Here is a 23410-nt window from a genome sequence, read left to right as displayed (position 1 = left end):
TAAAATGTCCAAAGACTTTGCTTGTTCACAAGGAAAACTGATTATCATTTTCTACACTTGTGGATTAGTTATTTAAATTAACGAGGGGTGTGCCTAATATTTCTCCTCTGCTATAGTTTGAACTTAATATTTCCATTGCATACAATTAATAGTTTATATAGTGTGTACAACTGATTGAGTATATGGTGTATGAATGGTTTGTTGACCTCATGAATGGGGAATGCATGAAATTTTGCAGAGTAAGACTCATGTAGGGATTATATTTGACAAGAAACCTCTGAAGGCAAAAATCTACCTGTTACTTAGACATGGTGTTTTTTCCACTACCGGGATGCCACAGAATATATCATCATCATCACCAATTTTTTCCTCAGTGAATGGTGACATGATGGCTAAAATCTCCTAAGATGGAGTCATACAGATCTCATGCCCTTTTCTAAGGTGTGGGAGAAGTGATATTACCACTTCCAGACAGCCCATCTACTGGACAACATGTACACTAACTCTGTCTAGAATTAATATTCTGTAAAAGGCTACAAAGGACAGTAAGTATCCAAATCTTCAGATGTTTCTGTATATGGGGGAATCCATGCCACAAAGAGGATACACAGGGGGATTCTGCTCTAGCTGCATGAAGTTGTGATCTATAATGGCTGTTTTCTTGTCACTGCTTGTGGGAATGGGGGAAGTCTGTGGGAGAGGAGGGGAAGGGGCAGGGCTAGTAGATCCATGAATACGCAGATCTAAAAGCCATCCCCATTCCCAGTGGAGTAAAGTAGTTATGGACACTACTTTAGTTCTGAGGCTGTTGTAGAGGCCAAGGAATGGCCCTGCAGGTGATTTGAGGCTTGAGGGGAGTCGTCTGTTACCATCTGGACCTCACAGAGCCTTACTTTGTAGAACCTGTTGTCGTAGACTTTTCACAGAGGTCAGGGCTTGGTCCTATGGAGTTGGTTATTGATTTTTAAAGAATATAGGTCAAATTATGGTCTCAAGAGCTACATATGTCTCTTACTCTAGGTTTCCTATGATGTAATGATTTATGTTACTCATTGCTAACTATAACAAAAATAAAAATAACTGATAGGCTTTAATATTTCATGCCAAAAAGCATCAGAGTTTCTTTTCTTTTTTTCATCAATACACACCTAGAGGTCTACTTAATTACTTAAGTCCTATAGGTTTGGAGGAGCTTTCTTCATCAGCATTAAGTGCAAAATCCAATTTAGAGTGACATAATGCATTAATGTGCTGTCAACATCATCATGGGGAGGATTTTTCCATTTCAGAAGATGTATCTTGCCAGAAGCTTCTTGAAGATTCATTTACCTAATGAAATTGCTTTAGTGTCTGGCTTGAGTTGTCTGCACTCAGACAGAATAGTGATAAGGCATTTTACAGCTTTTATTTATTATAAATGTATGCTATTTTATTTGTATTAAACTACCTTTCTCAAGTACGGGAGAGGGGAAAGCAAAAATAAATCTATTCCAAGAGTCCTAGTAAAGAAAATTAACTCGGTAGTAAAAGGTTTGATTTTTTTGATCTGTCATGTTAGCTTCTAAATTTGTCTTTTGATTCCAAGTGAGTGGAGTCTATTGATATCCATCCATACCTGGGTTCAGAAATTCTATAAGGAAAATTAGATATTATAAAGACAAATAATTAGATTAAACTTTATGGAAACAAAAACAGAGAGGAAAATTTTACTCTAAATTACACACTCTGACTTTACTGAAGTTGCTCAGGAGTTTGTTGAGGTTATAACTGAAAGCCGAATTTGGCCCAATGTACATACACTCAAAATCTGAACAAGAGATCCTTCTATATTCAGGGTATGCAAAACAAATCTGCATACCTTTACTGAATGCAACTTTCTACCTCCTGCCGGTATCTTTTCCAGTGTTCCTCCTAATTTGTATCCGACTGCTCTATTCCTGTAACTTAGGGCCCTCTATTGCTTCCACTGAAGTCAATGGCATAGCTCTCATTGACATCAGTTGGAGCAGGAGCAGGCCCAAAGGAAGAGAGTGTATTGCTGTACAAATGTTACCATTTTATCCTCCCTAAAAATGTAACATTGAGCTTAAATACCAAAAAAAAAAAAAAAAAAAAAAAAGTAGTTCAAGTGTAGCATGTGAGGAAGGGATTAATTAATTAACATTTAATGATAAATTAAGTGATATTACGTGCCCCTCGGCACAGCATATTCAGTTGCCCCCACCCACCTACAGCTGACCTTTGTGTTTTCCATAAAAAATGAAAAGGAAAAAAAATAAAAACACAGCTTCATCGGGAAGGCACGAGACCCTCCTCCATGCACGGTGCTCCCAGCCTGAGCTGGGGTGCAGCCCACCTGCATCAGGCAAGGCGGGGACTGTACCTCTCCCCATGGTGAGCGGTTCCTCGATGTCTTCCGTCTCTCCCACAGCCCAGCATGGCAGCCCCGTTCTGGCTCTGCCCATGCAAATGCTGGCCACATCCCTCCCTCACCTTCCCTGGCATGGGGCAGAGGCAGTGGGGTGACCGAGATTGGGACGGGGCTGTGATGCTCCCAGCACCTTCAGCAGCACGCCCACATAGGCTGACTCAGTTGCTCACCCTGCTCCAGCCCCACATGTTGGATAGCTGCCAACTCGCACTAGGAGCCCGACTGCCTGCAGGGGAGCTGTATGTATTCACTTTTTAACTTTTAACCCACGTTTAACTTTTAGGTGCCCCTAAAATGCTGGCATCCCTAGGCATGGGCCTACTGTGTCTAATTGGAAATCCGGCCCTGAGTGTGATGGGATAAAGCACTATATAAGTGATAAATATGATTAATATTGAGATCTAGGTGTTTCCTACACTGCATTGTTGGCTGCACTGCCAACGAGCTACAGATCTGTGTTACATGAAGAGATGGAAAAAATTGTGTTGGGTTGCACTGAAAGTTATTTGCAGTTTAACTGAGGTCTGAATTGTATCACTTGGATACAGAGGGATTTGTTAAGCTCCTAGTTGTAGAGTTACTCAAGGATGGGAGCACTGACATCTGCTCTTAGGTATGTCTCTTACTCTTCTCAGGGCATGTCTATGCTATGGCCCTAAGTTGACCTATGTTAGATCGACTTACAGTCATTACAATAATTACTGTGGTGGCTGATGTCCACACTACCCTCCTTCTGTCGGTGGTGCACATCCTCACCAGGAGCACTTCCACTGACTGAAGAGGGTCAGTGTGGGGCCGAGAGCCAGCAGCCTGGCCGGGAGCTGGGGACTCTAAAGCTGCCTGACTTTCTTCTCAATTTTACAGCTATGCTGGAGATGGCCAAAAGCTGAAGCAGGTAACACACTGCTTTGCCGTAACTGCACCAACATAAATGCTACGTAAATGCTCGGTGTATGTCGGTGTAGTAGGGCACTTACATCTTCTTTTTCAGCTGCAAGTCCCTAGTGATTCTGACATGAGACATTTTGTGCAGGCATTTTTGGTTTTAGTTTCCAGTTTTCTGTTGAACAAAATGTCAGCAGGTGACAACCCATGCTTCGTTGGTGCCATTCTATAATTTATCAGTGCTAAATACAAACCAGATTCTGACTCCACAGACTTTTTCAGTAGGTGCTTTATTTTTTTTTATACCATTTTCCACCAGCCTGTTGGATTGGGGATAATAGGGATGGCAGTGATATGTCTAACCCATTCTTCACTACAAATTGCTTAAACTCATGCCCACTAAACTGTGGCCCATTGTCTGACATTACTGTGTTAGACCATGTATAGCAAAAATAGATTTGATATGTAGATCACTTGTTTAGCTGTAGTATCTTCTAGTGAGGCTGTAATTATAATTATTTAGGACAAGTACATAGTTTTTTCCAGACAGGGGAAACAAATATATGCCTACTTTGCTCCACTGCTCTTTTGTCAAATTGTCTAGTAGGTGTGTCTGCATCCACCAAATCTCTCCCAGGATTGTATTCTATTCAGAGATTGTACATTTGTAGCTGAAAAAATAATCTCTCTATCCTTGAGGCATAGGGAAGCTCTCAACAGAGTACAGAATAGAGCTGAAAGAGCACAACTGCCCCACAATTCATGCCTCTACGAAAGTTCCCCTCGCCTTAAGGCAGGGGGTGAAAGAGGAGCTGGGTAGACTTATTGCTCTGGGAATCATGTTGACGAAACAACAGAGTGAGTAAACTTATTGGTTATTGTAGGAAAAAAGAACCCTTCACTTGTATATAGACTTACAAGAATGAAACAAATATGTAAAAAGGGAACATTTCCCACTATTTATCAGGGGAGAAATTTTGGGGGAAATGGCTGATGCCAAATATTTTTCTTTGCTTGAGATGTCAGCAGGGCCTGGCAAAACTGCTCGTAGCATTTGCTGCTCGGAGATCACCCTGTGCTTACAGGGCTTAAGTGCTTTTCTTTATTCTGTGTCTGGTTCCAACTGGCTGTGCATAACAACAACATAAGCTTCACAGCACCTGGACCAGACACGCTTTCTGGGAAGCTCAGCCCTTAATGGCAGTCCCACATATGGATATCTAAGAAACAAATAAGGGGCTGCTTGAAGTTCTTTTCAAAGATCAATAAACATTAAATATAAAAATAGCATGGGGAAAAATAATCCTTTGAGCACTCCTCAAAATAACTGATTTTTGCAAGACTTGTGATCTTAGTCACTTAGTAGTGAGACAAACTCGTACAAAATCTCATGGCACTGTAAAACGCCTACTTAATAGTTAGTCCACACATCACATATATGTTACCTTGGAATTCTCATTTCTCTGGATTCTTTACCCACAGGTATAATACAATTGCTAGTGATATTTCATTCTGATGAAAAACTAAAAATGAATTCTATGGTAAAATATTCTATAGTAAAAGCATTAGTAAAGGTTCTTTGTTAGAAATAATGTTCACTGCTCTTACTGTAATTTATCCATTAACATTCAGTAATGTGTCAGTTTCTCCTGCAAGAAATACATAAGTTATTAATGAAGGGCTGAATTGATTACATACCTGAAGGGAGACACAAAAGCAACTTCTCCATAATAGGGAGGGTTGTAGGTGAGGAGTGTTGGCAAGTGTGGGTCTGAGGGGATGGTCCCTCTTTGAAGCATTATCCTCCACTTCGACCCTGCATGGGTTGCTGGAATAAATTCTGCAGACCCCATGTGCATCAAATTATATGGGTTCCCTCACCACCTAGATAATTCCCCACCTCAGATGGGAGGGTTTGATGGCAGTGGCTTGTGGGGAAAAGCGCTTCTGTAGGAGCTGAGCAGATCTGAGGGTCAGGGAAAGCCTTGAATCTGTGTAGAGGCAAGGGCCTCTGAATGAATGGCACTCACCTTTCTCAACCTCTCAACACCCAAGAAGATCTGGAAGATATCTGAGTTTTGGGGGAAAACATTCCTAGCAGTTCTTCAGGACAAATCCTTCCTTCATGGCATGATCAGGTAGAAACCCTACAAGTCAATGTGTTTTTAAAAACTATTCACGATCTACTTAAAGTTAGAATTTGCCTAGCCCTTACTTGGTTACACAGAGGCATAAGTGGGTGTAAGGGTTCACTGCTTCCTTGCAAGTGTGAGTAAGGGATGGAACTTCAGTTTCACCCATGGCAATGGGGGGAAGCACAAGGGGCTAGGCCCAGATGCTTCCCCCAGGAGCAACTGGATAGCAAGTAGGCAGAGCCAAGGCTACTCCTCGCTAAGAAAGCACTAAAAGGAAGAACTGTAATGGCCATGCTTTCTGATCCAAGGGCCAGTGAACAAGACCAAAGGAAATCTCATTTCTGAGGGTTTTTTTTCTTTCTGATCTTAGCCCTCAGTAGAGAAGATGGAAAGTGACAGGAAATAGACTAACGGTAAAAAGAAAAGAAATGGTCCTGCAGGAGCAGTAGAAGCCTTTTTGCTGAACCCAGAAACGCTGAGCAGTGTGCCTCAAAATAAAGAATCCTAATCTCATTTACACCAGTTTTCACAACAGTAACACCATTGGGTGAAATCCTGGCTCCGCTGAAGTCAATGCAAAGCTCCCATTAGCTTCATGGGGGCCAAGATTTTACTGGAATTATTCCTGATTTACACCAGTGTAATTCAGCTCAGAATCAGCCCTATTACATTTATATTGCAGGATGTGAAGACTTTCATCTGACTTTTGTCAGGTAAGCCTAACTTCAGTAGTAGGCAAATTGGTTGAAACTACAGTAAAGAACAGAGTTATCAGGCACATCAATGAACATGACATGTTGGGGAAGAGTCAACATGGCTTTTGTAAAGGAAAATCATGCCACACCGATGTATTAGAATTATTTGAGAGTGTCAACAAACATGGGCAAACGTGACCCAGTTGATACAGTATACTTTGAGTTTCAGAAAACATTTGGTATGGTCCCTCATCAAAGGCTCTTAAGGACAGTAAGCAGTCTTGGAATGGTTAGTCTTTCAGGAATGTGTTAGCACTGGGACAAACACCAGGAAAATGTATGTATTTAATATTTTATTAAAGTTCTAGCTACTGTATCATTCTTAGTTTTATAACATTGGTCATACTGGCAAAAATCAATCAATCATTAAACCGTTGGTCCTTTTTCTTAAAAGAAAAGCCAAATCAATAAAATAGTTTTCCATATTTTTGTATATTCTCAGTGGCTCAGATTCCTGCAGTACTAGGAACCCTTTTTAAATATCCAAGAAATCACTACAGGAAAGTGAGTTACTGGTAACATCTATTAAAGTAATATTTATATTGTCATTGATAGAATCACAAAAAGACTATGTTGTGCCACACAACAATCACTGGTTTTCTGTTGGAATCCAGGATTGATGATGCTCGCTGAGGGAAGAGATGCTTTATCTGTGTGATTCCCGGAAGCAATAAGCACCTACGTGAAAATAACTCAAGTCCCCATCCTTAATCCCCTGCCTATCCTTTTTTATCTGATGGATTCAGTGAGGGCTGGAAGATCACTGTGTGAATGAAATGGAAAGACAGTTAACAAGATGTGACCAGCCCCTGGACAAAACAATAGAGAAAAACCTTCACTTTGTCTAGTATCTGAGAGTCGTCCTCATGTGCAGGTAACAATGTGGATCACTGTGGGCTTGGTCTGCTGCTTAGTTTTTGGAGGACTGCCTTCAGCTCGCTGCACTTGCCCTTCCCAATGTAGCTGCACCTTCTATAGTGTCAATGAAGGAACAAAAGCAAGGTATGTTTGTTCTCTTTGTTTTCATCTGGAAGGTTTTGTGTTCACCTTTGTAAGGATATATGGAAAAAAAAACCATGGCTTGTGTCATGGTTATTTCTTTGTGTGTTATTTTCCCCAGTCATTCTGTACGACAGCTTTATGTGCAGAAGGATTAGCTTCTGAGCACACTATAATCTGATTTCAGAAAAAACATTCGGTGATCTTCTCTCCTAGGGTAAAAGCAATATAATTAACATCAGTATAATGGTGAAAGATGAATAAAATGGAAAATACTGGACTTCGTATGTGCAGAAAATGTCTTAAGGTTCTAGCCCACCTTGTTCTCCTTTCAAAGAGTTAATGAGGCTTGCTTAGTACAGTGCTTTCAAAAATGCATGGAGTACTGCCTTCTATTCCATTTACTTAAGAATCCTTTAATCAGAGGATTTTTTTTAGAAGGAAACAATCCCCAAACCAGAAGAAAACTCAAAGGCAGATTCCATACATTAAATGTAAAATCTGAGAATGGTTTATTTCAATTCCACAAAATCTCAACAAAGACCAGTTCTTTATTTTTTGGAATGAAATACAATTAAGATATTAGTAGAGGATGCTTTTTGTTGAAATGTAGTAAGTAAGCAATTATTTGACTTAATGGGAAACAGGACAAGCTTTTATACAATATATTCACAATATAAAAAGAGAGAGAGGGAGAGAAAGCAATCCCTTTTTCTTTGGAGTACATATTTCTTCTAGACAGGATTCTAATGGAGGAATTCAACAAAGAGAAATTAAAAACTGTCACTTAGATTTTGAATGTCTGTAAAATGGACTTCTTTCCTCAAGACCGTTCAGGTGCAAAAGAAGTAGCACCAGTAGCTTTCCATGTGAGAAGTACAGTGGAAACACAAATTACCTGTAGTTACTGAGAAGGAATGCAACAAAAATAATCAACGCTATCCCAAAGAGGCCGTAGTGGAATTACCTTCCAGTGACTGGGAAATACTGTAGTACTTTGTGGTAGCTATGTTAAAAAGTGTGGTGTCTACCATTTCCTAAGGTGAATAATTGTTGTCATTTTTCTATATTATGATTCAGTGAAAAAACAGCCAAGTTCCCAGTAGTACAAGGGGTTTATCACACAGAATAACAGTTTAGTGCTCAATAGTATCACCTGGAAATATCATCAGTAGCATAAGTGCACATTGCTACGTTGTAATAGGGTCTCATATTATTGAACCTTCTGTGCCATGCACAGAAAAGAAATGCATTACTGAGAAGAGTTTTCTGTCTCCTTATTATCTTCTTTTTGTTCTTAGTTTTTCCCCGAACCCCCAACCCTCAGTTAAGGAGGGTGGGATGAGCCTTCTTCCAGATTCTATCAGTTTTGGTCTGAGTCTTGACTGCACCCTGTTGTTCGAGAGTCAAGTGAAGCATTTCTTTCCTCAACCTCCCGGGGTTGTGTTTGCATCTTCCATCACAGATTTAATGCCATTGTAGAAGTACTAAATGAAAGTAACTATACTGTATACCTATCGTGAATGAACAATTTTATGTAGAAGCTTGAAGACATTTAACTCTAGGAAGCCTCACTTAGTAAGAGCAATTTAGTTATGTTATTTATTTGCCCCTATAGTACAGGAGTAATCACTTTCAGCTAAAAATGATCTGGTTTTATTATATTCCATTTATTAACCAGCCACAGTCATGAGGAGATGGTCCTTAGATTATCATATTACATTTCCCTCATAGTACCTCTTCTAGCATGTGAAGTGGAACATGCTTATTTGATTCTGCTACTTTTTATAAATTAAGCTTTATTTCATGTTAAGAATTTGCCTTTCCCCCCTTCCCCTTGTCGTTAGGCGAACTGATGTGCATTCTGTATTGTATTTTCTAAGATATCTGTCTCTCTCCCTTCCTCACTGCTATCTACAATTTCATGCATTTACAAAGCCAAAGTCAAATTTTGCTTGTATAAGGCCCAAGTAAATAAAGATTAAGGATTTCAGATATGCCTTTAGAAATTAGAGATGGGAAAGAGCAATTAGGTCATCTAGTTCACACTACAGCCAGTGCCGGATTTTCCCCAACAGAATAATTTCCAGTGCTTTGACTCATCTATTTTCAAATGCTTAAAGTGAAGTGGCTTCTACCGCTATTATACAGTCCAACAGATTTCACTGTAGTTCAGATTTCAAAGTAGAGTTTTGTTGGGTTAATTGACTTCACTTCATGAACAGGAGATTCCATATAGTGTTTAATGTGTGTTCCCCTGTTATATTCAGTTGGATGGAATAAAGGGCCCAAAGAGTCAAAGGTGTTGCCATGACTCTGAAACCATCCAACACTGAACATTTTTAAATAAGTTTTGGGGTTTGGTAAACAGAGACCTCAGCCTGCTTAGGACTGTGGAGAACACACTATAAAATTCATACCAAAGGTTACACATTTATTGATTTGAAACAGATAAAAGGACAAGACTCAAAATAAGGTAAAGAACATTGAAACTGAAATTGATTATGTAAAACAAGCTTAATCAAAAAGTAACAAAGTCCCTTTTTGGAGACGGTGAATATTGGTTAAAATCTCTTATTCAGTTAAACAGTACTTTTTGGTGGGGAAGAAAGGGATAGTTCTGTTGCTCAGTCCTGAGTTGGGAATGATAGTCACTTTCCTACTTCAGACAAAACAGACAGACACAGAAGGGGGAGTAGAGATAGGATAGTAAAGATGAGGGAAATACGGCTTTTGTTGATATTCTCAGGGCAACTGGTCAGTCACAGACGGATGCTTTGGTCAGACAGATTAACCATGACAGCTATTGCTATGGATCCTGGCTCACTTCCTCTGTCAGGAACGTCATCTGGTTGGTCTGGTCAGGACCTCCTCCTTCACTGGTCCTTCTCAGGCTGAGCAGAGCTGGATAGACCATCTCATCTCGCTGGACTGGTGCTGTGCAGTACAGTTGATTTCAGAGTCAGGTGAAAAGCTGAAAGAGAGAGGACAGGAGGAAGATGGGTGAGGGACAGAAAGGAGCACATGAGGGAGCAGGAAACAGAGCAAGATCTCACATGTATCAGGTTGGGGTCCTTGTTGGTGCAGCAATGATGCCCAAGTGTCTCCACTGGAGTATCAAGTTCTGGTGTAATGGCAACAATCCTTCTATTGCAGCCATGGTGGTGGTAAAAAGTTTCCCCTTTTCTGCCTCAAAGTCTCTTTTAGAAGGGTCCCAAAAAGGCAATGGGTGGAATAATCCATCCTCTCTTTATTTTGTCAACCAGTTAGGCCTAATTTCCAACATGCCAATTTTGGTTCATTGATTTCCAGTTCTATACGTTTCTTGTTTACCAAGTATGATCTTAACATAATCCTTGAATTATATTGATAGGCCTTCTTATTTGGACTAATTCAGTCTTTTTGCTTCTTTTTTGCACCTTTTCCCATCAACATTGATTGTCATAGGTAATTGTGACACCTTATGAACTTTCATTCACTTTTCACAGTTGAGCTCACAATTAGAGTAAATTTGTAGGATCAGTTATCACAACACGTCTGACTCCTACCTGAGAGAGGCTTGTTTAATATTTGGCTCTTTCGCCAAATCTCTGATGGCTCAACTGGTGAACTGTGTTTTAACATGTACTGACATACTCTCTAGTGCAGGAATATTATGGTCACAATTTTCAGAAAGTCAATTAAAAATAAAAAGAAGAAAGACTTCATGAGCCAGATTCATACCCAATATAAATAGGTGCAACTCACTGAATTCATTTACAAAAAGATTGAATTTGATTCTATGTAGCTAAATTGCTTTGATATTTTTTTTTACATAGCTGAGTCATATATGTATAATGGTTGGTAAGAAAACAAAGGAACTGACCAAGAGAAAAGCACATACAAATAATAGATTAGAATAAAGTAAAAAAAATTCAAAATATTTAATTTAATTTTTATATTTGTTTTTTAATTTGTAATTTAATATTTGTTTTTTCCAATCAGAACTGTCCTGTGCAATGACCCAGAGATGACACTCACCCCTGTGAACATCCCAGGAGATACATCTAAACTTCGAATAGAAAAGACGGCCATCAGGAGAGTACCAGGAGAAGCTTTCCATTCTCTCCGTAACCTGGAATACCTCTGGATGCCCTACAATTCTTTGGCTAGTGTCAGTGTGATTACCTTTAGGGGTCTCCGCCGGTTACAGGAATTGAGACTGGATGGGAATGACTTAATCTTATTTCCATGGGAAGTTCTTGCAGACATGCCCCAGCTACGGCTGCTGGATTTACACAATAATGAACTCACCTCAGTACCAGCAGAAGCTGCTCGTTACATCAAGAACATCACCTACCTGGATCTGTCTAGCAATAAACTGATGACTCTTCCTCAAGAGGTTATTTCAACCTGGGCTAACCTCCAGGTAGTTCCTTACTTCCCCAATGACAATTCCAAGATCATCTTAGGTAAGAGAGTTAAAAAAATAGGGCAAATTAGAATGCACTTGAGATGAATCTCAAATATGTAACATACAAGAGCAGTACCTTTAATATTGCTAATTCACTCTAGCAAGAAAGTGTATTTTTAATGAAAATACGTTGTTGCTCCTATAGTCCCCCTGCAGGCTAAGAGATTCCCTGTTGAAAGTAAGGACAGCTACAGTTTTTCATACACTATCTGAACAGCCATGAATTCTAGAATGACATTTTTTGATGGGTGGCTTTCAATCAGAAAATAAAGTTACAGATGATTGTCTGGTGAACCATCTCAGTTGCAGTAGCCCAGAATGAAGTTCTGCAACGAGCATACTGAGAAGTTCAGGGGTTTGGCTCTGAATGTTTTATCTCTAGATCATTTATTTAAATCCATCTCAGGGTGACTCAATGTTGTTGCCATCTTCTGGTTGTTTGATAGGCTACATGAACTAAATTGGTGGTCTCTAGGTCTTCCAAGTGGTTATGGACCATATCCTCAATTAGTATAAACTGATGGAGTGACACTGACTTCAGCTTACTCCTGAGGATGGGACCCTTTATGTCCATATTGCATTCATAACCACCACAATATTTGACATCAATTCACACTCTTGCTGACAATCTCATTGAGGAGGACATGAGTTATTCCCAGCGGTGGTCCGCACAGTGTGAAGAAGCTTACAATGCTGCTTATCTTCTTCTGTGGATAAATGGGGAGCTTGATTTCTAACACAAAGGTCACACTTAAAAGAAACCCACACATTTTAAAAAGAAAAAATCAAGTTGTGGTCTGGCCAGTTTTTAGTATCTTTCGTTAATGTTTGGTTAGCTAGTAAAAATAAATGGTGTCTTCTGTGTGCATTTTGCAAAGTGCTAAATAAATTCTTAACAAAACAAAAGACATGTTTGCTATTGCATGGTCCCTTTCATGTTATGGAATGTTGGCTATAACAATATATTGCATAGATCTCTTTTTGTGGAAATTTTACTTCATATTTCACTTCATGGATTATTATAGCATTTGATTAGGAAGGACTTTTGTGCTGTTACTTTGGCCAACATAAGATAGCCTTGCACAATCATCTGTACAGTTTGCGTGTGCCAGGATCTTAAGAAATCCATACACAGAAATGTATATGGAGATAATGGGGTAGAGCCATACTATAATTCATAGACTGATTCTTAAACCACACTCCAGATTTACCCTCTGTGCACATACACAGGTGATTGTAGTGTGTGAAGTCCGTGGATTTTAGTTCAGGGATTGAGATGCACAGCTGCATGTTAAGTTTCCTTCCTGGCCGTGGCTTTCTCACTGAACGCATAAAAATCTATGAATAGCAAGGATTCAGTCATTCCCTTTAGTTCTCTTCAAAGCCTTTGGTTTTAGGATGTTATAATAAAAATAGCTTTAGAAACAGCTTAGTGCTTTCTAGATATTCATGTCTTTCATTGTCAGCTTTGTGATGTTCTTTTGTATAAGAAGTGCTTGGATGAGGCATCAAAATTGAGTAGGGGGTTGAGGAGTAGTTTGTGATAGTGTGGTTGATCATCAATTGCTGCATTGGCTCACGTGTCACACAGATACATAGATTCAGTAAATGTGAAGCTAAGAATCTTGATCACTTTCCGAAAAAAGGAGACAGGAAGGGCTAGGAGATGGGCAATAGTGAAGGCATTAGTAGCGTGGTGCTTAAGTGAGAGAGAGAGAGAGAGAGAGAGAGAGTTGAAGTCTGGACAACTACACCAAAGCCCAAATGTCTTTGTCTGGAAAATAGAAATACAATAGAATTGGTTATTTGAGATTAAATTAGTGTTTCCCACAGTTAATTTGTTTGTACTTTTACTGCAAAAAATTTTTCATAATATCTACTGAACTAAACTCACATGAGCTTTGAGTCCTGAAATGAAAAAGGAAAATATTGCCAAGAGATCAAACAAATGGCTGAACTGTGAGTTTAGAAGAGAAAAAAGTGTGTATTTTATGGTCACGTCCTATTTTCACTCCCAGAGAAAGATTGTCAGTGGAAGTTATTCCTTCTGGGTTGTAAAATCCCTGCCAAAGGCAAGAACGAGGAAGGCCCATAAGCAAATGAGGTGTTCCTGGTCATAGCTGGTGCATTGCAGGTATTGCAATACTAAGGAGATGGGAAGGGTGGAGGAATAGTCTTATAAGAATGATGATCTAGCCATCTCTGAACCATCAGGGTCCATTCTGGGTGTTAATTCCAACACTATCCTTACTCCCACTGACTTCAAGGAAAGATCTAACCCCAGGACAGCTGCTCAGGCCCCTTTTGCCTGTCAGCCCACACTGGGCCTGGCTCTGTGGCAGGAGAAACTGTCTCTCTGTAGGTTGTGTAGCCAGTTTCACAGCCCCTTGGAACAGTGCTTCCGAACACTCAGAGATGAGTGCTGTGCATATGGGGAAAGAGAGAGAATGAAAAAGTCCCTCATTCCCACTCCAACTGCACCAAGCCTATTCATCCACCAACCACCAAACCTCTCTAGCAGCAATCCTCCCTCCCGTCTTTTCATGTGCTTTAATATATATACTTTTTACTGTATTTTTCACTCCATGCATCTGACGAAGTGAGTTTTAGCTCACGAAAGCTTATGCCCAAATAAATTTGTTAGTCTCTAAGGTGCCACAAGGACTCCTCGTTGTTTTTGCTGATATAGACTAATACGGCGACCACTCTGAAACCTTTAATATTTCTGTGAGATGTCCCTCATTTTAGCAGCAACAGCTGCCCCCACTCTCACATGATCTGTAATCCACAAAATGGTCACAAAATCAACCCAGGATCTAAATTCCACAGGATTGTGGAGCATGGTAGATTGTGGGGCAAATCTTATGCCATGGTTTGGGTTGTGCTTTTGCCATTGTTCGGGTTGTGGACCAAAAAGGTTGAAAGCCACTGCTCTGTACCATCATTATTTTATATACATCTGTCAAGGGTCCCAATCTTTTCCATCTCTAATCTCTTCATATGGATGTTTTTTCTTGTCCAATTATTTTGTTGCCCATATTTCTACTATATTTTTTTCCAGACAGGCCTGGCCAAATTGAACATAATATTCTGGGTGATGGCCTACCATTTATTTTCTCTGTAGCATTATAGTATCTTCATCCCATTCCTTTTGCATTCTGGCATTTTGCTTGCTTTTTTCGACCTTTAGTGCACATTGACAATGGGTTTTAGATCATATTTTTCATTAGTCCTTTTTACTGAGTAGATAAATAGATAATTTCCTTATATGTTATAGGAACCCAGGAATACATGCAGACATAGGAGGCATCTGTGGTCCATAGCCAAGGGCTGAGCTGCAAGAACTTGAGAAGAGCCTTTTAAAGAACCAAGCTATGACCATATTTAAAACCATACTGCAGCCTGCCCATGGGGTCCATACAGTATGATTTGGTTAGCACAACTCACGGAAAAATATCTGTGTGCATGTTGGTCAGAAAAACAATAGCAGAGCTGATCTAACAACTGGATTCACTGTTGTGTAGATAGCACATTTGTATATCTCTCAGATATGGATACGTTAACCAGAAGGGAAAAGTGAAGGTGACCAGTGAGGACAAATATAATGATCATACATCAAGAGCTTGATTTCAGGAAGTGACTGAGAATCAGAAAACTAAGTTAACTTCTGTGAATATTCCAGTTAACTTCTGTAATGCAGTCTTACTTTTGCTAGGTTTCTAAACATTCTTGATAGTAAATTAACTTTCTAAAACATTTGCAGACAGCAAACACACAAGGGGTATGGGTGCAGCCAGTATAAATCTGTTTAGAAATGTGACAATGTTTATGGACTCTCTTTTTTATAGACCCCTGCTCCTATTCATCATCCGTTCCCTGAGTTTTAATGTATTTAGTTTAAAATTTGTAGAAAACGTCCCACCACTAAGGCATAACTCTTTTAAAACACCTTCCCAACACTGATAGCATGGAATGAGACAGGCATCATTTCTTCTTCAGCAGAATGTTTTTAATCTTTCTTGTCAACTGTTGGGAATGGGTGACGTCCACCTTGCTTGCATTGGCTCATTAGTAATTTTTCCGCTGATATTCACCCCTTCTTGTCAACTGTTGAGAATAGGCTACTTTCACCTTAATTGAATTGGCCTTGTTAGCACTGACCCCCACACTTGGTAAGGCAACTCCCATCTTTTCATGTGCTTTAATATATATACTGTTTACTGTATTTTTCACTCCATGCATCTGATGAAGTGAGTTTTAGCCCACGAAAACTTGTGCCCAAATAAATGTGTTAGTCTCTAAGGTGCCACAAGGACTCCTCGTTGTTTTTGCTGATATAGACTAATACGGCGACCACTCTGAAACCTTTAATATTTCTGTGAGATGTCAGTTGCTCGTGATCTGAACTGCATTTATACTAACTGTAGCATTCACAGATATTTTATTCACTGGAAGCCTTGGTATTTCTGCAATGCTGTGTCTAAATTAGAATCTCAGTGATGTGCTACCAGCAGTGCCATTGGTTATGTGGTATAAATGCTGGACGTGTTAGTGTAAACAGGGTAAAACTATGTTTATTATTGCGTCAGATAGACCTGCTCTGAGTAGTGTTCGATCAGATTGGGGTAAAAACACGTGTGCCCTGCCTAAACTGTTTCCACCAGTGCAATGCTTGGAAATGTCATGAAATATGTCACTGTAGGCAAGGCCATAGCACCACTGCAGGTATAGAATCATCTGCACGCAAAAGGCATGCTAGTAGAACGTTATGTCCATCCTTCCATGACAGCTTGTTGAGTTGCCGGCAGAAGAGAGGAGACTGCCTGAGGGTATGCCTAATCTGTGGTGAGCCTCCCGTGGTCGGCTATGTCAGAATCCAGTGTAGCACCTGCACTGCACCGCATGATCTAGGCCTTTACTTTATGTAATCAACTTTAGTCTCTGATTCACAAAAGTATTTAAACTCCTGCTTCAATCAATTCTAATTCAAGATAGCACTTCAGCATGTCCTTATCTTTAGACATGTGTTTAAGTCCCATCAATTTTAAGGTTAAGTATGTGCTTGCTTACTCTCCTGAATTAGGGATGCTTTCTTCAATTGAACCCTTAAATATCTCAGTCATTATTTTTCTAACATTATCATTTTTGAGTAATAAAATATGTTTCATTCCAAAGCAAATAAAACCCAATAACTTTATTTTAAAACCAGTTAAGGTACTTAAGTGACAAGAATGTATACATCTATCACTTCCTTTGCCAAGCCCAAGTGTTTAAAAGCAAAGAAATGAATAGTTAAGGACACAAAACCTTAAATTACCTACATCTTAAACAAACAAATGACTCTTTTCAAGGGTAAAGAAATACATAATTTATCACAGTACAACAACTGATTCATGGATATGCATTATTTTTATTGTGATTTTGATATTTAAATTTTTTTTCGAAGGGATATTGTTAAAATCCACCCACGTTTCACAGTTTTTGGCATAATGTGATTTCTTTGGGCAGACAGAGGGACATGAATCAAAACTGGATGTCTTGTGAAACTGGAAAAGGAGTAAAATTAAAGTTATTTAAATTTTCAGGAAATGTGTGAGTTGCCTGTGAGATTGATAATGTGAAAGCATGAAGATCTTTCTTTCTTTTCGAGATATAAAAGGGGTTATAATCAGCCATGCAATGGGACTCTGGTTTCATTCAGTATTGAATGGTTGTCACCTTTCTATAGCAAACCACAAATACCTGCCCTAGAACTTTTGTTCAATAGCTCTAAAAACAGAGATCTCTACTAATTGATCTAAAGGAAGGTTTCTCTGAATTTTAAAAGGAGCCATATGTTCTTTGTACACTACAACCAGCTAGTGGATGGGAAAGTGCTCACACATTTACCTAGTACTTGCTCCTGCTCCCACTGAAGCCACAGCAAAAATTTCTCATTCACATCATTTGAAATTAATGAGGAAGGTCTCTCTCCCAACCATTTAAAACAAAACCTCTAATAACTGCTTGATTTCTTGTCAAATATTTTCTTCAAATATAGTTGGTGTACAAGTTTCCAAAGAAATATAACTATGTGGAAAATTTGAAGGTGCGGTACCCAAATAGTCAGTGTTGAGCTAGAGGGAGACAAAGAAACTTTAGACAAAAGTCAAAATTTCAAAACAGAGCAACTCAAAAACAGCAGGATGAATTCTCTTCAAACTTCACACAAACACTCTCCTTTGCTTTTACAATAAATGTAGTGATTTTCAGGACAATTATTTTTTTCAAGCCAAAGATATAGAAGCTGACTCCAATGTTAACTGAGGAAAGGCTGTTTTCTCCTCCTAACAATCTGTTTTGATTGCATGGATAATCATACTTTCACTGCCATAGTACTTTTTCATCCACGATGCCAAAACAGTTTATAAAGCTGTGTTAGCACCATGTCACCAATGGGGTAAGTAAGGCTCAGAGTGGTCCTAGCCATATGATGGGGATTAAGACCCAGGTTTCTGGACTCCAAGGCTATATTCTGTATGCCAGGCCACAAATGCCCCTAGTTGGAAGCAGACTATAAGGCAGTCACCACATGTCCATTAATGAATATAAAGTGGAAAGTATCAATGGAAATGTTGACTGTCATGATTTCTCTTGACAGGTTTGCAGGACAATCCTTGGGTGTGTGACTGCAGTCTGTATGAAATGGTCCATTTCCTAAACTTCCAGTCTCCTAACATAGCATTTATAGAGCCAAGACTGAAATGCTTCACCCCACGGAGTCTTGCTGGAGTCTTCTTCAGTCAAGTCGAACTAAGAAAATGTCAAAGCCCTGTTGTACATACTTCTGTAGCCAAGGTGAAGACCATACTGGGTAGCACTGTGTTACTGCGGTGTGGTACTACTGGGGTGCCTATTCCTGAACTCAGCTGGAGACGGGCTGATGGTAATCAACTCAATGGCACAGGTGGGTTCTGGCTCTTTATTTCACACTGTGTGATTGGAAAATAGGCTTGTGTTTTCTGCACACCCTGGAGCAAATATCAGCTTCAGCTCTTTGAAGTAAATAGAACTACTGTATATGCCTCCTGCTGAATAAGAAAATAGGAGGCTAGAAAGAGGAGAATGTTAACATTGTAACTCTCTACAGCATTTATGTTTTTCCTCTGAAGACTCATACAACTAACCCACACTTCAGTGTGAATATATTAATGTTTATATAATAAACTATGATATGAAGCATGTTATGTTTTCTTTATTGCACAACAAATGCACTGCAATAGTGGATCTCAAGCTGTTCTCTGCAAAGTACTTTTAGGTGATTTGCACACCTATTTGCATCACAATGGTGAAGCTGAAATAAGAGGCACTTTAAAATTAGTTTTAATTACGTATTAAACAGTCTTCCTAAAAAACTAGTTGTGGGCTTGCCCTGGCTCCATTGTGTGCTTTCGCATGTCTGCAGTGTTGAACTGCTATCAAAACAGTTAATAAATCTCTGCCAGATGTTTCCTTGATGTCAATTCAACTAAGATCAAATTTACAGGTGACAGGAAGACTGGAGGAATAATAAAATCCCTGGTAAGATAATGGAACAAATACTAAAAGGAAAAAAGTCACTAAACTCCTAAAGGTAACTGAAAGCATATGCAATAAGCAAGATTGTAAAGTATGTAATACAGTGTCTCATTAAGTCTCACCCGCAAAATTAAAATGACTTTCAATTGGAGTTGGGTCGGAACAAAATTTTTCATTTCTCAGAGAAATCTTCAATTTTGACTTTTTTCCATTTCAAAATGACAGAAATTATCACATTTCAATATTTCCTGCAAAACAACCCCTCTTCCCCAGAATTTATTTTGAGTTGGTTGAAATGTTTCATTCTGATTTTGACTTTTATTAAAAAAAAAAGATATAATATTGAAAAAAGTCCTTTCAAAATGGAAAATTGATTTTTCCGTTTCAAAAAGGTCAAAATGCTTCTCTCCCCACCCCCATCCATTTTTTTAAAAATACAGTTGCATTGAAATCAACATTATTTCTGCAAACATTTCACTTTTGATGAACTGGCATTTTCCAGTGGAAAAACATTCCATTGGAAAAATTCAGATCACCTCTACTTTGAATGCTTTTCTCCCTTAAAATGGGGATTCTTCAAGACAGTCATTGTTCCCTTTAAATGCCCCCCATCATGGTGATCTTTCCTTTCACAAGAAAGGCTGGATCTGATGCCATCTGAATTCAGAATTAGTCTCTAAAGAGAACAACAAGAAATATTCCCTTGCCATGTGGGTGGGCACAGATCTTCCAGAACCTGGAAATGAAGGGTGAATTTCTAGACTCATTCAAGTCACAGGGGTTTTGTTATTCATGTCACGGAAGCCAGGATTTCTCCCAAGGGTGCAAGTTCAGAAAGTTAAACAGCCTATTAAATAATTTTCTTATAAGATCTAAACAAAATGAATAGAATTGTGTTGTGTCCTTAAAGTGTTATGAGATTCTTCAATGCCATAGATACAGGGAACAGATATACTTTTTTTTTCCACAGCTGTAGAACAACTTCTAAGAGAAGACCTTTTTTGTGATCTTCAGAAGCCATTACTCTGCTGTGCATGACGTAGTGCAACTGCTACCAATGATAATGCCTTCATATCATGCTGAAAACATGCCTCCTACATTAAAAACAGACAAACAAAAAGTCCCTTCCTGCAAAATAATGAATGCATTCTAGAAAGCCTATGTTAAGTTTACTCTAGCTACAGTCAAGATTGATATATTTTGTGCCGCATTAAACATGGCGTTACCACCTTTCAGTGAAGAGTTGTCTGAAAAAATACAGTACCTCTCAATGATGGAATTTCCTCATGAGCACTATAATATGACTGCTTGAAATATTAACTTTTCTGAAAGAATGAAAGGAAAAATTGCTCTCATTCTAGCTGTAAGAGTATTGTATGGTCACAGGAAGATTGGAAATTGTTTTCTGCTGAACCTCCACACTCAATGAATTCTTAACCCATAAGCCTTCAATATTTTGTTTGGTTGGTTTGATTCAATTTCTATTAGCAAGATTCCTTCTCCAAAAGGCTGGATCTTAACATGATTGGATTTTTGTAAGGTTCTCAGTATGTAACATGGGATACTCATCTTAATTCTACAGCAAACAACATATTATTTCCCAGCCATTTGTCTCTTGTTTATTCATTCTAGGAGCTACCATATGTTCATCTTGAAAGACAGTCTACTCTTGAGCAGTGATTTTCTTTCATGTGAATCATAAGTAAAAAAATTATATCGACTCTTCCAAACACAACTTTCTTCACTCTCATTCATGAACATGCTTGCAGTGTTTTATATACATGGTATTTTTTAAGGATGGGGAAATCTTTCCTAGCTTATTTTCCAATTCTAGCTTTGCCCTGAAAAAATTCCATCATATTTTTTGGAAGAGGGTGTATGGATGAACTAGATCAACTAAAGTGATCTTGACAGTAGCTAACAGCCAATATCCTTTCATTAGGTTTATTTTGATTTCATATTTTGGTTAACAAAAATGATCATTCTGCTATGTATAATAGTAATTTTGCTGAATCCATCTTCTTAATATTTTATATTATATCCATGTTTGGGTTTTTTTTTTTCAGTGCACCAGGAAATTTCTAGTGATGGAATGAGCTGGTCTATTCTAGGCTTGCCTGTAGTCTCTTTTCTGGATTCTGGAGAGTACATTTGTAAAGCAAAGAACTTCCTAGGGGCTACAGAGGCTTTCATATCCCTCATCATCACTGATTCTGAAGGCACTGATGACTCTAATGCTAACTCTAAAGGAGTATGGAATGGGAAGGTGAGCGGGATGGAAGCAGCTGCTTACAATGATAAGCTGGTGGCTAGGTACGTTATCACAACCTCAACTTCACCTACATTAGGTGCCAGACCAGTCCGTGTTAACACAGAAGAGAATCTAGGGTTCCAGAATGAGGCACAGAATATGGTTAAGGAGCAGAATAACAACCCAAGAAATCTTCTATCAAGTCTACCCACTGGTCAACAGGAGCCAGAACGTATAGTGAGGTCTGTCAGAGTGATAGGAGACATGGATCAAAGTGTCTCATTGGCCTGGAAAGCTCCTCAGGCAAAGAACACAACCATATTCAGTGTCCTTTATGCCATTTTTGGAGAAAGGGAAATGCGCAGAATCAGTGTGGAGCCAGGTAAGACTAAGATCACCATTGATGGGCTGATGCCAAAGACCAAATACATAGTGTGTGTCTGTGTGAAAGGGCTGATCCCCAGGAAGGAGCAATGCATCATATTTTCCACAGATGAAGTTGCCAGTGCCGGTGGAACCCAAAAACTCATTAATGTAGTGGTGATCAGTGTGGCCTGTGTCATTGCTGTGCCTCTGACCCTAGTGGTCTGCTGTGGGGCATTGAAAAGGCGCTGCAAAAAATGCTTAGTGCGGAAGCCCAAGGAAGTTCAGGAGTCCTATGTCACATTTGAAAGTCTGTCTCCAGGGGCCAAAACTAAAGGATTGGAAGGAGAATACTTGACTAGAGACACCCCAGATGAGTCTAACAGGCTGCTGTCTGCACGATCAAGCGAGGACTCAGAAGCAATACCAAAGACAGAAGGGCAACCCAATGAGTACTTTTGCTGATATTACTAGGCTAATTGTTGGCATGTTCAACCCACATGCACACACAAATGCATATGACTCTTTACCCTGTAGATCAGGCACCAGTACATGCTGTTGCAGGTCAATATGTATCCCAGCATGTTCAAGAGAGCAATGTGAGAAGACTGGTTATACTCCACTCTTTTGGAACATTTTGCACAGTTTTATTTGCTGAGTTGCATCTAATCAGATAGATGCAAAAGATTTCTGTGATTGTTCCTAAATTCCCCTGTGATATTGTTCCTTTGTCAAAATGAAGTTGTCTAATTGAATATGAAAATATTAAGCAATGTTGTCAAAAACGTTCTTGTATATTGTTGCTTGCATATCCGGCTTGTTGTACACTAAATATTTTAATATCAACTATGCTGAATTGCTTTAGAATGACAAACAATGAAGTTGTTTCTAATGGTAATAGAAATTTAACTACAAATGTTGTGAAGATTCATAGACTCATTTGGTGCTCCCCAAACAATTAAAAGCTTGTGTGAAAATACCCAGCTTCATGCTTAATAGATCATGAAATGCAAATACACAATTAACTATAAAATGTGACAATCATAATTTATTATTACATTAATGTATTGATTTGAGGAAAAATAGTAAAGAATAGCAATCAAGGGAATAAATTATGTAAGTGTGATCCCGGTATTTAATACTTAATGCCACATCCCTGACAGATTTTTATGTTTACCAATAACATTTTGCAATGTCAGATTAGTATTTTAGCATGGCAGATTAGTTGATGAAGTATGTGGTTGACTAATACATTGTTGTTTGTACTTACTAGGTTTCAAATGGTGATTTTTAGATGTTTCACAAAGGCGATGCTAAAATATTCTTGCATTAAATGGGTTTTTGTATAGTGAGATTATCTACAATACAATATTTGGCAAATAATTTAATTTTACTGGGTCAGATTCTGCTCTCATTTACATCAGTGTCAATCTGGAGTGACTTTAGTCTGGAGTAACTCCACTGAAATCAGCATAGTGACATAGGGTAAATGAATGGATAGTCTGGCCCTTAAGAATCAAGGGCACAATATTTTAAGTGTTCCTAACATGGGTAGCATGTACTTAGCTGAGTAGATCAAAG

The 23410-nt window shown here is 38.9% G+C and overlaps 1 protein-coding gene across 1 annotated transcript; it reads left to right on the top strand.

Moving 5' to 3' along the window:
• The first annotated feature begins 7086 nt into the window (after positions 1-7086).
• On the top strand, positions 7087-22537 carry LRIT1 (leucine rich repeat, Ig-like and transmembrane domains 1). The gene is made up of 4 exons (XM_073354765.1): positions 7087-7208; positions 11190-11656; positions 18299-18604; positions 21282-22537. The coding sequence occupies exons 1-4, from the start codon at positions 7087-7089 to the stop codon at positions 22292-22294; spliced, it is 1908 nt and encodes a 635-aa protein (XP_073210866.1). The 3' UTR covers positions 22295-22537.
• Positions 22538-23410: the final 873 nt, after the last annotated feature.

This window comes from Lepidochelys kempii, chromosome 7, assembly GCF_965140285.1.
Source record: "Lepidochelys kempii isolate rLepKem1 chromosome 7, rLepKem1.hap1, whole genome shotgun sequence".
NCBI classification, from domain to species: Eukaryota; Metazoa; Chordata; order Testudines; family Cheloniidae; genus Lepidochelys; species Lepidochelys kempii.
The sequence above is the reverse complement of the archived record's forward strand: the minus strand, read 5'-3'. Positions and strand labels throughout refer to the sequence as shown.